Source organism: Haliaeetus albicilla, chromosome 11, assembly GCF_947461875.1.
Source record: "Haliaeetus albicilla chromosome 11, bHalAlb1.1, whole genome shotgun sequence".
Classification (NCBI taxonomy): domain Eukaryota; kingdom Metazoa; phylum Chordata; class Aves; order Accipitriformes; family Accipitridae; genus Haliaeetus; species Haliaeetus albicilla.
This window is the reverse complement of record NC_091493.1, coordinates 24,921,183-24,937,293: the sequence shown is the minus strand read 5'-3', so window position 1 is coordinate 24,937,293 and position 16,111 is coordinate 24,921,183. Positions and strand designations below refer to the sequence as shown.

Genomic DNA, 16,111 nt, shown 5'->3' with positions numbered 1-16,111 from the left:
TGCTTGTATAAATACAACAGATTTTTTATGTCTCTATTGGCTAAATGAAAATAACCTACAAAAGGAAGAATCTCCAAAGAACAAGATATGCATTATTTATTCAGCTCTCTGACAACTGTTGCTGATCTGTTGACCTGCATTATTTTCAGAGTTTTCAGGAAAAGGTTGAATTCAAAATTTGATATTGACCTTAGAAAAGTCAAAGAGTCACCTGCTCCCCGATAAACCAGTTTCACATCAGACCATCTGTTAGGGAGATTCACAGTCATCTTTTAATGAAAAGGTCAGATTCTGCTAGTTCACAAATAGTTATTGTGAACTTTAATTCACAATTACCTGGAATTGAAATCAGCAAGAAGCACAGAGCTGTTAGTAGGGTTTCAGCTGAGAACTTGAAAAAAGTGGCAACTTAGAAAGGAAATGCTAGTTTGAAACAGCATTCTTTCCCCATTAATAAATGTCTTCTAAAGGAGGAAATATTTTAGTGGTTTTGAATGAGAGAGAGACAGAAGGGTCCAGGGTCAGGTTTTGTTTTCTTGACAAGTGAAGTAGCCATTGAGGAAAGATGCTTTTGCAGAAGACCAGTTGAGAGGTTTATGTACTGCGATGCAAACTGCATAATAAATGGTAAATATTTTTTTCAAGTAAAATAATATAATTTCAACAAACAAAAGAATATATATTCAACATAAAATACTAAATGTTACAGTGCTTTCCAAATTTTCCATAGTTGGATGTTATTCTGTTGGTCATATTATCTGAGATTTTAAAAGAATAAGAAAAGTGTAGTCCTATTGATGTATGGTAATATAAAGCTTAGTTTATGAAGGACTAGTAAAGCCTCATCTGTGAAAGTTTCCTTCATGAAGAGATGCAGGAAACATTTGGAATACAAGGTCTAATTTGACTTGATCGGTACTTAAATAATTATTAAAATTGTATGTAGTATGTAATTGGAATACTTGGAAGAGTTCTCCATGCTATCCTATTTTACTGGTGCAACGGTCATTATCTTTGTGCTCCTTATGTCTCTCATATAATCAAGATATTTTTGCCTTTATATAGTCATTTATATTACATTATTTATCCTAGTATCTAAGCAGTCCATAACAGGACTATAGAAAAGATTAAGACTATTAGATTTGTTTAGCAAGAATGATGTTTGCAAGTGATGGTCACAATCTGCAATTCAATGGTTTGTTTCACTGGATAAAAATATTAAAAGCTTTTTTTATTTTTGGCTAAAAAGCATTTAGATCACAGTCTAGTACTGTGATGTGTTTTATGTGTAGGTACTGGATTCATCACTTTTAAAAAGGGCAAAACATTATGTATCTTTTCAGGTGTAAAAGATAAAAATGTTTCAAAGTGGGAGGAATGAATATAAGACATCTATTTTTATTAAATATAATCCCAGGAAAATATTTTAATGGGGAAAAAAAAAAATCTTCAAAAGTATTACAGTTTTGTTGTTGCATGAATACATAATGTGCAGAACATGACAAAACCCAGGAATTTCTGCTTGAAATTCAGTGGATGGCAATGTAAGTGAAGAGAAATAAATATAGAGAAAATCACTAGTGGTTAAAAGTGAGTGAATTGTTTAGAAACAGAATGAAAGTTGTATTAGACAACCATAGGCAGGAATGAAAGGTCATAATCTGCAGATCACTTTTGCTGTCAAGTCAGAATGAAAAGTATCTTTCCTGTGTTTTCAGTCAGTGCAAAGCACCTGTACAATTAAATACAATACCAGTTCCTCAGGGTCAACTTTAACTGTATTCCTGACCTAGAATAGTCTAATAATCTGCTCATTTAGATACATTTATTAGATGTAAGAGTTATTATTATAAAGAATTATTTTTATACACCTTTTAAAATGCAGGTGTGTAAAAACACTTTGCAGTATTTCTTATGAGTTTTGTCTGGACACAGGCTGTTAAGTCATCATTTTGTTGCAGAATAAATTGTTACTTGTATAGCTAAACAAACTGGTTGATTAGACACTAAGATTATTTTTGCTATAGCACAGTCATTAATAGATTTATCAGGGCATTGCACATTAGAAAAATTATATAAGTTGTTCTATATAAAAAGTCAGTATTAGTAGTCATAAATGACAGGAATATAAAATAAATTAACTTGTAAACTTAGTTTATAGAGCTGTTTAAATCATGGACAATATTTTTTTTACTTTTTAAATTTATGTAACGTGAAGTTTAGCTGTATTTCAGGAAGCCACTGAATTGAATTTATGAGCATCTAGGCTCCTGTTTCCCATTGGGACCACAAATAGTTCAGTTAGTCTGATGTGCAGTCAGCCAAGGTCAACCCACCACAATGATATACTCATCTGACGTTTTATATAATGATGTCATTAAGATAACACATGATTTGTGTCAGATGCTGTCATCCTTCAAGATGTATCAAGTGCAGATTTATAAATACATGTGTTAAAATAACTACCATAAAGCACCTTTGCTGCCACCAAAGTTTCTTCCTTAATACTTCTAGCTCTAGCAGCACTGGAATGTTTTTAAACAGTTTTTATGGTAGGGAAATAGTTGTAGTAGGATTTATCATATATGGGCATGATTCTGAGCTTTAAAGTGAGATATCCATTGCTGATTAATCCCTTTTCTGTACGCTTTTATTCTCAATATAGCATGTGCGCTTTACTGAGAAATGCAGTCCTTAATTCACTTCCACAACTAACTGAAAAGAAAATAACCTGTTAGGAAACCAGCATGGCACAACTGGTGTGCTGGTTTTGGCTGGGATAGTTAATTTTCTTCATAGTAATGAGTGTGGGGTTACGTTTTGGATTTGTGCTGGAAACAGTGTTGGTAACGCAGGGATGTTTCAGTTACTGCTGAGCAGTGCTGACACAGAGCCAAGGGCTTTTCTGCTCCTCACCCCACCCCACCAGCGAGGAGGCTGGGGGGGCACAAGGAATTGGGGGGGGGACACAGCTGGGACAGCTGACCCCAGCTGACCCAAGGGATATTCCAGACCATACGACGTCATGCTCAGCACATAAAGCTGGGTGAAGAAGGAGGAATGGGGGGGACGTTCAGAGTGATGGCGTTTGTCTTCCCAAGTAACTGTTACGTGTGATGGAGCCCTGCTTTCCTGGAGATGGCTGAACACCTGCCTGCCCATGGGAAGTGGGGAATGAATTCCTTGTTTTGCTTTGCTTGCGTGCGTGGCTTTTGCTTTACCTATTAAACTGTCTTTATCTCCACCCATGAGTTTTCTCACTTTTACTCTTGCGGTTCTCTTCCCCATCCCGATGTGGGGGTGAGTGAGCGAGCGGCTGCATGGGGCTGAGCTGCTGGCTGGGGTTAAACCACGACAGCAGAGAAACTGGGTTGTGGCTCCCCAAAACACCTGGGGGCTTTTCTGCCCCCTTCATGCCTGAATGAGGTTTTGACAAATAAACTGAATTATTTGTGGGAGAGAATAGCTGGGTCCCTAGCCTTACGTAGGAAGACTGTGGAAACAAAGCAGCATTTCTGAGGGGCTGAGGGAGAGGCAATGTGAAGAAGGTAGAATAAGAGGTGTCATGAAGGAAGGTATGAAAAAACAAGCTGGGAAAAGAAGTTTTGTTACTCTGTGTGGTGAGAAGGATAGAAAAGGAAGCGATATCTAACTGAACAAAACATACTAACAGCATTCAGCAGTAATTATCTCCAACAATAACATACTGCTGCTTTCCCTGCGTACTTTTTTTATGTTTCCTTTCCTGTTTCCTCCATTTTTTGGTATACTTTCAGGGCTTGAAGACCTGTGGGTGTTCCTGTGGCCCCAGCTACTATTGTGTGTTGTTACGGCTGTGTTGATTTTCCTTGGTTTTTTTTAATAATCTTTGTATATTTTAGGGCTGAATAACTGAGACATTTATGTAAACAAAAGAAAATTTATTTCAAAAAATCTGTAATTTTTTCTAAAATACTAGGAAAAAAACAACAAAGTATGGAAATCATTGAAAAAGAACATTTCAAGTGGGACCAACAGGCACAAGTTGTAAAGTATGTGCCAGCTTCTTATTATTTACAATAGAATAGGTTTTGGCTTGAAATTAATCAGTTTGGCACTTCCGAGGTAGAAGAAATACAATTCATTAGTTTGTTTAAAATAACTTTTACCTGAAAAGTCTCCCAATATATGTGTTGTATAGCATATAAAGTATATGGCAATGAGCTTAAAGAATATGTAGAAATTGTACATTCATATAGATCCTCTGGTCTCCTTACTTTTCAGCCTTCTAGTCTGCTCTATCATTCATGCATATTTCATATCAAATTTTAGCAAAAAGTATTTTAAAATTTCTGATAAGTACCTGCAGGATAGTGCAAATGTCAAAACTGTGCAGTGAAAAATACTCAAGGAAATTCTTTGGAGTAGTTGAAGAGGATACTCATTAACCCTGATTTCTGCAGAAGACAATTCTGCATGCCCTCTTATTGGCACACATGTTTTTTTTTTTTTAAAGTACTTAAATTTGTCTAAGTTATTACCAAAGCCCCAGTTTATATAAAACAGAGGATTCTGGGGAAGTATTCCCAGACCAGCCTTTCAGCCACATTTAATTCCTCTGAGCTAAACTGCTTATAGACAATTCTCCCCTGTTATCCTTAAACCACTTCTTATTGACAGTTTAAATTGACAGGATTTCTATGTAATTGATGTTCCCTCTAACACTGGCTGAACTAAATGTTCAAATGGTCTCTATTTTTAATTTGTTTCCCCGCCTTTTCTGGAAAAGGCTTCTTGCTCTAAGTGATGCTGGAATGTATCTGGGCATTGCCACATTCCCAGGTAAATAGGAAGAACGTCTTTGAGTATATTCGTTCCTGGAGATGGGTGAAGGTTATTGCAGTGTGTCTTGTCCATCTCCCATCACAAGCTAAATAATGACTGCAAGTCCCTCGGGATTCAGTATATAATCAATGACTATGTTCTTTGTGACATCGTTAATTAAGATTCTTACTTTTTTAATGAGATTGCATAGAAATAGTAAGCAGGTAGAAAGATGGAGTCCCTCCTTGACTTTGTGTAATTGAATCACCTTATTTTTAGAAGTGTTCTACTTCTGTCTCATGAAAACACTACAATAAAATAAACATTATAGCAAAGATGATTCATATTTTATGGATTTACACTGAGTAGTAAACGATCTTATTTTTGGCTCAAAACTACTCTAAGCTAATCTGTGGGCCATCTGCAGGTACTTATCTTTCCTTTACAGCTCAGGGTGGAATTTTTTCTTCTTTTCTTTGGATGTTTTAAGCCATGGAAGAAAATATTTCTCTGAAGTTCAAACTAAAATTCAATAAAGAATTGCCTATATTCTTCCAAGTCAATATTGGTTCAGTAACAGAAAAAGAATCAAACATTTCCTTTAAAAAAACCCAAACACCCCAAACTCCATGATACAATGGTTTGTATATCTTATGGTTCTCATAGCTAACGAAACATGTTTTCATTAACCTGATACCTCTGATAATTTGGTGTAAAAATGCAAATCTCTCTACTTTACTATGGAAAATTACTTCAGATGCATTTCTGAAAACACTGGATAAATTTCTAATATTTCATTTTCAAAATTGTAATTATGCTGTTAAACTGTGACTCCAGAGTTTGAAATTTAACCTAAGAATGCTGAATACGCATTTCTGAAAATTTGTAACAGGGAAATAAGTGCAATCTTAGAACATGGGATAACAATTACTACAGTGGAGTTTAAACCTTTCTCAGCAGAAAGTACTTTTTATTCGCTAAGTGTCTGGTTTACACTTTGTTTGGTCTGTGCACTTCATTTAAAAATAAAAGTTCAGAATACTTTATTCCCTACTTTTTCAGTTTCTTTGCAAACAGTTTTCTCACAGATTGGAATTCTGCTCAGGACTGATTTTTTCTTTCTTTTTTTTTTTTTTTCTTCTTTTTCTCCCAACGGTTAGCCTTTTTTCAAAAGGAGTAGAGCACGTGTCAAGAAACCTAACCCATGCTGAACTGCCTTCTAGGCATGAACACACAGGGAAGTCCCAGTGGGTGTAGAAATTAAGGAAGCCTCTGGCTTTTTCCAGCCACCAAAGGTTTCTGTGTTCATCACGTCTCTACATAGTTGCAGATAGACACGAGCTCTGCTATCGTAACCAATGTTATGCCAGATCTATTGCTGTACATCAGGGCATGATTGCTGGCACTTATGGATGTATTTTCTGCTGGCACCACAGACCTGACTTGCAAAGCTGTGGAGACTGAAATCCACTTTATGTGCTTCCCTCGGCATTTATTGCTTCTGACCTTTCAGTCTGGTTTTAGCCCCACAGAACTGATCCACGGGACTCCTTCTGCTGGGCAACATGGCCACTCTGTCTCGACTCCCCACGTCACGACTGCCCAGCATGTGCTTTTGCACCTACACAGCCAATAAATTTCAGACCTAACGTGACCCTACCATATATCTCTGGGTTTGTGGCATTTTCCAGGAAAAGAAAACATGTATAGGAACAGTTGTGTATGTTTGGAATTTGAATATTTTGCTGAATATTTTTTTCTTGAAAACAGGCCAGAGAAAACGAATCTGGAAAGCATAGATAATTTTTCTTTATTAGAAAATGCATTTCATTTTGAGCTAGCAATAACAAAATGCTGAAGTGAAGGTAAGTACCAAACATCTTTGCATCCTCATCCCAGATTCTGATTTGTTGATGCTATATTTAGAATGAACCTAGAGTTTGTACTGGATAAATTAATCTTTTAAAATGTTATTTTCTAATATAGACATGTAGAAAAATGTATCAACAAAAAATTTGCAATGAAAGTCTATCTTGCTTTACCAAGCTTTTTACTCACTTTTCCTTATTTGACATACTGCTCCTTCAGTTGAAATACTCTGAGCCTTATATTCCTGATCTATGATTATTACCATTAAAATGAAATACATTGTAACATTCCATGGGATACTTGAGCAAGCAAAGGGCCATAAAGCTTGTATCTGTTTTGTTTCAGCTGCCATTATTGGCACTTTGTTTAACATTTTCAGGCAAGTTCCTAAATAATGAATAACTGCTAAGTTACCACAGCACATTTGATGTGAATAAGTTGTCGTCCTTAAATTAAAAAAACAAAAATGTGATGACCTTTCTATTGTTCTGTATGTCATTATTGCCATCAAGTGACTGGTTTGAAACTTCCAATCATTCATTGCTACCTTGAATGGGCATCAGTTATTTTTTTGTCCAGTCCTTAGGGTCTATTGTTTTAGGTAATCCAACCAGTAATGGCTTGGATTAAAAAGAAAATTAAAGGAAAATGCATAACCAACATGCTAAACAAACAAAAGACCTGTAGCCTCTGTGTCTGCAAAGGCAGACAATTATTGGACAATTATTGTCCATGTTTATGTGAATGTTGATGTTTATGATTTTGTAGGAATAATCTATAAAAAGATTTATCCTTATGTCTTGAAACTTAACTGCAACGCAACCATAACTTTTCTGATTCTGGAAAGTAGATTAAATATCCACTCTCATCATAAAAAAATCCCAAAACAAGAGCCCTGGAGTTTCATGGGAGCACTTTAGTTATTGATGATGATCCGAGGTAATGATTATTGCTTAACCTGCCTGTTTCTCGGTCTACAGTGTGTGACCAACAACTCATTTGCCAACAACAGAGATGAAAATAAGTTTTGATAATATCCAGGCCACCAAAGTATAATAATGAGTCCTAGTAGGTACTGTACAGATGGGTGTGTTTGAAATGTCTTCAAACACATTACCAATGTCACCTTAATTCTTTGTTCCTGTATCCAGGACTGCTAACCCTGACAGTCACTATCATGACTGCAGGATAGGTGCTAAATGTTGTCTTTCATCCTTGGCTATGCCTCTTTCCTACCACCGTGATCATAATGATTTTTTAAAAGTGAATCTTCTTCAAGGGTCCTGAGCCTGCATTCATTGCTTGGGCTAAGGTGTCATTTAGTTTAGGTGGAATCTTTTGCATGAGAAAGGAGTGGAAGATGTGACCTTTCTTTTTTTTTTTTTTTTTTTTCCTGTTGTTGTTTCATAGTAATATGCAAAATGTGGAAAGTCAGTCATATTTCACTGGTATTTGGCATCTGCTCAACAACTGATTGCTCTTCTCAGAGCTTTTTTGGAAAGTTTGCAGCACCATAATGACAGCTTTCTAAACACAGATGTTCTCTTGGTACAACCTATAATTTTTTATGAAAGATATATCGATGTCAGGAATTTGAACGGAGTACTAGAATTAGTTGAACATTCTTGTTATGAATATGTATTCAAAATATCTACAGTACATATATTGTAAGTTGTGGGAAGAATCTGCAGTGTCTGAAGGCATAGAAGTTGGTACAAAATGCCCCAAATGTCAGAATGTAGTTTGAGATAAATTGATTCTTTTGTTAATGGAGTGTGTATATTTTAGCGATTTTTCCCACTATGTTTTATACTGCGTAAGTGCATAGTGTGAACTTGAAGCATCAAGAATCTCAAGAACACATTTAGATAATCAGGGATTTGGCCACAGATGATGTCTAATAGCTGAGAGGCCTGGAGTAGCTATTAAATGTTCTTGTAAAGTCCCATTAGAAGCCTCTTCCCCTTGTTTCATTTACCTCTCGGCTAAGCCATCAGGAAGTGAATATTTCAAACATAGATTTCCCCTCCTTAAGAAGTCAGCTGTTTTTGTTGAGGTAACTCCTTTCAAATGTCTTTAGTAAGTAAAAGTCAGCTCAAAGATTAACGTGTAAGATGATAAACTCCTAGCAGCTAGTGATAATTAGTAAAAGAATCCTCAAGTGTTTTTACCTGTGGGACTATTATTTGTGTACACAAACAAATTATCTACATACATGTAGGAAGACAGTGCTTAATGGTTACTGTATGGAATTTATGTAAGTTCAGACTTGTAAGTGAAAAGGAAACTCTCCTCTGTTAATTTACTGTAACCATTTGATATTGGTTTTTAATGATAACACAGTCCATTCTATATTGTTCTTTTACCTCTTCAGGTCTAGTTAAGATCAGAGTACCATGCAGCAAGTATATCTACCAACTGTAATAAAATTAGGAGAAACATCTTTCAATAAATATTGTAGTATTTTATTTTTGTGCAGCTGTGCAGCCTTGATATAAGTGCTGCAGTTGTTATGACTACAGCTAACTTCATGTAGCTTCCATCTATCTGTACTTGTACAAGGCACTCAGTTTTGATTTATTTTCAGGTCACGCCACTAGTGCCACTAATGACACGTCATTCAGATTCAGAATAGATACTTTAAAGTTAGAATGCTGCATCAGAAATGATGCAAAACCATAACTGTTAGTTAGAAAATGCTTTCTGTTTGGACTTTAACTGGGTCATGCTGTGGTCATTCAATATTATGATACTGGGGTTCTTTCCCTTCTCTCTTACTTTTGGTTAATGATAAAATCACTTGCATGGTATGTGTGCATGTGTGTGGCCCAGGCTGGGCTGCTGTTTGGCATGCCTTGGATCGTGACCTTTTGCCAAACCTCAGCAGTAGCTCTTGGGGAAAAAATGTAAACATACAACCAAATTTACTCTGGTTTCCTTATTTAGCTCAGTGAAAGTTGATACTGATTGCTATAAGGCTTCAATATTACAAACTCTTTGCTAAATTAGAAAATGGGAGAGCTAATTTAATATTTTAATAAAAATAATTTTGTAAAAAATACAAGTGGGAGGCAAGCAAATAGATTATCCTAATGTAGAAGTAAGAATTGTAAGTGATTAACAGTTGTGATAATTTTATTTATTTATTTTAATCACATTTTAGTCTTCAAAGATGACAAGGAAGAAAACACCTTTTTTGTTAGGCCAGAATTGTATGGAAACATTATGGAATAATACTAATTACTAAGAAAGTGCCAGGATTGTGGGTAGTATAATCATCTACAATTTTCTGAGAATATCCTTACTAAAATGACCTACCTAATTTAAGTGTAATTTCCAGAATAAGGAGACCAGATGTCTTGTTTGGGACAGAGCAAGTGATGGACACTTTTCCTTGAAATGGTCTGCCTTCTACTAACATTAAACTGTCTTTTTTCTTCCTGTAGATGATAGTTTAGGATTATGCTGGTTTTTCCTATGTGGTTACAAGCTATGGGGAAACAGAGCAGAGTTTCCATAAACTAGAACATAGAGGATTTCAGTAAATAGAAGACCTTTTGTCTACTTGGTTATTTTGACTTGCATTAAAACTCACCTGCCAACAGTTTGCCACTCATACTGACTCTTTTATATATGTTGTGAGCTTTTACCACTGTTGGCTATAAGACATGATCGCTTCACCTAATTACAACTTGCAGAGCATTTAGATGAGTTGTCAGTTAACACAGAATGTGTGTAATTGGTATAAAGATTAATGATTTAAACTGTCAGTTTCCCCTGCCTAAAATGTGGATATTTACTCTGAACTATGTCTCTAAGTGGTTTTCAAATGTGTCCCGTATAAAGCCTCAGATAAATCAGCATAGATCCAAAGGATTTATAGTATCGGGTTGGGGGGGGTTGTTTTGATTTCTTTTGTTTGTCTTTTAAGTTTAAGAACACAGAAGTTCACATCACTTCTGCAAGTTAAAGAACTTCCTTCAACCTGAGTAGTTACATATCTAACGTACTGTACAAGCAAAAAGATCTACATTTCATTCATGAAGATATTGCCGGTAGTGCTGTCTAGAGAAAGCTAAGCCCTGATGTTTGATGTGAACAGAACCAGAATAGACCAAACTGTTCAGTATTGAATATTTGAAGGTTAAAAAAAAAAATGAGGCTTTGGCTCACCCACACAGCAAAAATCCTAAAACATCAAAGGAAAATACACTCATGTAGATTAACTTTTACCAAACATATTGACTTGTCTTTGCAAATTGATGGGACTCTGGAGAAGACACTGCAGAAGTTTTGTATGAACAGTTTTGTTTATGAGAAGGTGTGGAAAATTCAGAGTTAAAGGAATTGTCACAAGTTCTTGAGCAGATGAAGGCAGAAGAAAGATGAATCTAGCAGCTGCTGCTGCTACCAGGGAACTAAGATGAAAATGTTTGACCACAAAATGTAAAAAAAACCCAAAGCTTCTTCCAATTCTTAGACAGTGTTTTCATGATAACAAACATCACCCCCTGTATTTCATTTGTGATTAAATCAGCTACTGTCACTTGCAGCCAAATCCAGTAGAAGGGAAGGGGACAAAGCAAGGAAGAAAACTGCTTTGCCTGGATTAGGGAACAGGGAGAAGGGCCCAGTACCCTCAGGAGGATGGCTGTAGCCCATAATTCCTCTCTGTTGTCCCTGAGGTGGTTGTGTGCTTTGCCAGATAAGAATCAGTGCAAACACCAGCCTTGACCTCTGTGTTTCTGCCATTCTTTTTCTTATGTGATTTCCAGGAGAAAGGAAAGAGCATAGACCTATGCCTAAAATTAGCCATAGACTGTGCAGCTTTCTTATGAACACTCAAATCACCACCAAGGTCCTTGCCCAAGCTCTTCCCCTTTCTGGTGCCTTTACCTGTCTCCTGAACACTTTCCTTTTTTTTCTCCCCTCCTGGGTGCCACCTTTTCTCCCTTTGTCTCTGGCTCATTTTGCTGTTTTCTTGAGAGTGTGGGGAATTTCCTGGGCTCTGACTCACTCCCTTTCCCAAGCGGTACAGGCATACTTATCTCTGTACTGCACAGCAGTAGGGAAAAGGAAGCACTTCTGGGTTTAATGCTTTTTACTAGCAACGAATGAGGGACTGCCATTGTGGGTTGGGCAAACAGGAACGACCTGTGCCATGTAATGCGTATGCTTGAAGTAACTATATATGCATACAGTCATGCATCACAGTTTAAAAGTTACATCAGTAATGGACAGCTGAAATAGTTGGTGCTTTTTTAATATGTTCTTGTAATATCCACTGTATTTGTGTTGGACTGAGATTAGCACATTTTATCAAGTTTATTTGCATAATGAACAGCTAATGGTTTATTAGTGAAAAAAGCAACTGAAAAAAAAGAACTTTGAAATATCTAAAACAAGCTAAGATAAAAACAGTAAGAAACTAAACCACTGACTTTCAGACACACGTGGCTAAAATAATTTCTAATATATTTCATAGCTTTATGAATGCTTGTAACTTCAGTTAAGTTACTTAATCACAGGTGCTCCTAGTAAGTAAACCTGTATGCTTTGCAATACTTACATTTTAAAAAGACTCAAAGCATAGCCTATTGTTTGATTTCAATTTTCCTGCCTTTCTCCTGGTCCTTTGCTTTTTCTTGGTAATGTCACAAGATCAGGTGCAACACATAGTCATGATGAAAGTACTATGTAGAGCAAGCTGGAACAAAGAAGAAATGGTAATCTAAAATTACTGGACAGATGACATTGCCATGTGTCACACCTGTGTGTCATACCGTGCTGATTATGCAGCATAAACTTTGAGCTAGTAGACTTTAACAAATGCTAAGTGATTATCTTGAATCTTGTTTACAGTTAAGATTTTACAACTTAAGCAACTGCATATCTATATTTTCTAAACTGAGCTGATATTCCAGCATTTTTTTTTTCCATCAAAATTGCAGTCTTGGTCTGCTGTGCACTTGATAGTTCTGCATTTCTTATATGTAAGACAAAACATCTTGTACATAAGTAATCAGAATGTCTTATCACATTTAAGGACTCTCAGTGTTGCATGTTGCAAGCTGAAAGCTGAACTGAGTCTGACTGACATCTTTGTTAGGGAAATACCGCTCATCAACATCATCACTAAAATGAAATGGGTGTGACAGATTTTTGGAACTGTATTCAAAAGATCTGCAAAAATGACTACTAAAATACAGAAATATTTATTTATGGTTTTGACTTTGAAATTAAAATATATTCTACTGTGAGCTAAACATTTGGGATGAAGTCTTGCCCTATTGAGGGCAATCACAGCTAGTGGAACTAGGATTTCACCTAGTGTGCATTTTATTTGCAGTAAAATAAAAAGTCATAAATAAGATGACTCATGTGGCTCTTGATACAGCCATACTTTGGCAGAGTCAAGCAGTGTATGTGCTGTAATATCCTGGAAGTGGTCAGTCTGAGAAACAACACTGATATTACTGTGCACTGGTCATTCCCTATGAATTGCAAATTGTCAGAAGATGAACACTGACTCTACAAGAATTTACAGCATTTATCTCCTAGGCCTGCTTATCTAATTGCACTGAAGGCATTTCCTCAGGGTTCACATCACAAGAGTCTTGAGGCAATTCAGTAGTAAATCTCTGTGGGGACTGAGCTGAGAGCAGTGTCGTGGCCCCAAGCGCTGTGCCAAGAGCAGATGAGATTACTAATGCCAGTGAAATATTCTTTATTTGCGCAACAACCAATCCTCTGGATTGTCACCAAGTGCAAAATGAAGCACCTATCTGCCAAATATGAGAAATCGCTTGTATTTCAGTACAGAAACCTGACCTATCTGTTTATGTCTCACATGCCAGCTGCTTTGCCTACATTAGGTGGAAATGAGAAATTTATTAAGTGTAAAGTGCACAGCACAATGAATAAGCAAACTGAAAAACTCTTGCTTTGCTGACTGATTATTTTATTCACTCATTGATTAAAACATTTTTCCTGGGGCAAGAATGGCTGGTAAGCTTGTTATGAAAAATATAAATAGGAGAAGAATTAAAACAAGCAGATATTTTTTTTAACATCTAATCTTAACCATCTTACTTGGAAAAATATGTTTTTCTAAACTGCAAATGATGTAATGTTTTTGATGTTACTATTTAAATGAAATTCTTGGTTTTAGCTAAGACAAATAAAGGTTAGAATTGCATTGTATTTCACACTCCTCATGTATAACAGTAGTACAGTAGGTAAAGTGATAATTAATTGTTCCTCCTATTATGTCTCTCTAGAGATCTGAAGAATAATTTGATCAGCACAATTGAGCCAGGGGCCTTCCATGGACTTTCAGAACTGAAGCGCCTGTAAGTATTAATTCCATTTGAATTATTCTGAAAATTGTGTTTGTATCGACATTTCTATCCTTGGGCAACTGAGATATGCCACCAAGCAATAATCACATAAGGACACTGGCTGTAAAATAGAAGATTGCACACTGTGCTTTTTAAATTTACCATGCCTTTTTGTTCTTCTTTCCCTTCTTTTTTTCCATTTTCCCCTTCTTTTTTACCTTTTCCCATTTAAAATTATGTTTGCTCTCCAATAAATGTCCTAATAAGTACATCTACAAAGTTAAAAACCACACCTAATTAAGGATTTAACAGCCAATATATCACTATAGACATTAATCAGAAATAAAACTAAGTGGTTTAAATATGTGTAAACAATCCTTTGTGCTACGCTAAGTTCTTTCGTTATGTAAGGTCTACTTTACTTTTATCACAGACCAGGTCTACAAAACAAATTCTTAGAAAGGAAACTTTGTCATGCTTTAGAACTTGTCTACTATTTTCATACCTTTCACATTGACTCTGCTTGATATTTTTTATTTTTAGCACAGTTTTCTAAGGAAACAAGACTTATGCAATATATTCCCTGTCCATCATTCTTGCATTCCTCTCTCTGAAAATGTTCTCATAGTACTTTTGAAAGCACTGGCTGATTTTTAAACTACATTTGTAGAGGGTAAAAATATCTAAGTTACTAAGATCCTACAAGTGGCCCTTTTTCCTTTTAATTAACAAGGACTACAGACCCTCCTTATTTCTACTCAGCCTAAAGGAAGAGTGAGATGGACCCTTTTTTAATTATAATTTTCCAAGTGACAGCATCCAAATGTCCATGTACTGGCTAACCAGGCCATCAGCACATGCCAGCAATCTGCCAAGCCATCGTGTGTGCTGTCTTATGTGTGCTGAGGAAACCTATGAGAAAACAGGGATAATTTTCATGCGATGGGAGGATTTAGATGAAGAGGAATGCAAATCCACAGAAAAAGAAATTTGCAAATCCTTCTGCTTTCTTGCTCTGAGGTTAAATTCCCTAACTGCTACATACAGGGAACATTGCACAACCTAAGTAAAAGATTTCCATCTCTGGTCATATAGGTAGCAATATTTTCTAACACCAGCCACTAAGTTTTACTACGTTTGGGTAGAAGACCAATGACATAATAATGCTGAAGCTGGAGCAGCACATACATTTTTAATGCAAAGGAAACATTAGGTTGAAACTTCCTTGCTTACTCTATATGCAGGGATAACAATACAATGAAATGATCAAAATGAGTGCTAATTGTTGCTTTGGCCGCATACTGTAATAACACAACTCTGACCTCTTGTGGGAAAACCAGGAAACCTGTGCAAGTCCTGGGCTGCACAGCTGAAGACGGTGCAGGTGGAACCTTAGGTCAAAGAAGAGGTAGTCCTTAGGTATCAGGAAAAGTGGGAAGAAAAGACTCTTCCGCAAACTAGGAATGGCAACGTTGAGATTTATCATGCTAGATCTCAAAACAAACTTGATGCTGATATGAACAAGTAACAATGGGAGGAATCTAGAGACAGGGAATTGATCAATTACTAGACTGCCATGTGTTTGGGACATATCCGTGTAGTTTCATGGTAAACAAGAAAATCTCTGCACTCCTTCCCTGTGCAACAGTTGGGTAGCTGACAGTTCAGCAAAAGGAATAAATAGTGTAAACTCCTGTTGAATGCTGAATACAGTAATTACTTCAAGACTGTACTTTACATTCATATCTTCTTATTTCACATGTAAAATATAAATGGTGCTGTGAAAAGCAGAAGCTGATGTGATATGGGCAACTGCAAGAGATACAGCTATGGCAGGTCAGACAAACTGCAGGCTGTCAACATCAAAATGTTTTCTGTGAATGATTTGGAGAACTGTTATAATTTGTGCTTGAATGACAAACTGAATTATTTCAAGGGTTTAGTCAAAAAGGTACGCACAAAATTGATGAAAATTGAAAATTTATGAAGCACTAAAATTATGGCACTTGGTTATTCAACAGAGGAGAGTTTTGTTTTCTCTGACATCAATTTTACAAGTCAGCATTAGTAAGTTAAATGTCTTACTCCTGAAAAGGAAC

The 16,111-nt window shown here is 36.2% G+C and overlaps 1 protein-coding gene across 2 annotated transcripts in view; it reads left to right on the top strand.

The window, feature by feature from the left end:
- The window catches only part of LOC104318002 (adhesion G protein-coupled receptor A3), a 316,671-nt gene that overhangs the window by 113,431 nt on the left and 187,129 nt on the right, over positions 1–16,111 (top strand). For both annotated transcript variants that reach the window (XM_069796696.1, XM_069796695.1), the window contains exon 3: positions 13,953–14,024. Coding sequence is in view for 1 of the 2 variants with exons in the window: in XM_069796695.1 (XP_069652796.1) it covers positions 13,953–14,024 (72 nt within the window). In the remaining variant the exon portion in view is untranslated. The remainder of the gene's footprint in view (positions 1–13,952; positions 14,025–16,111) is intronic.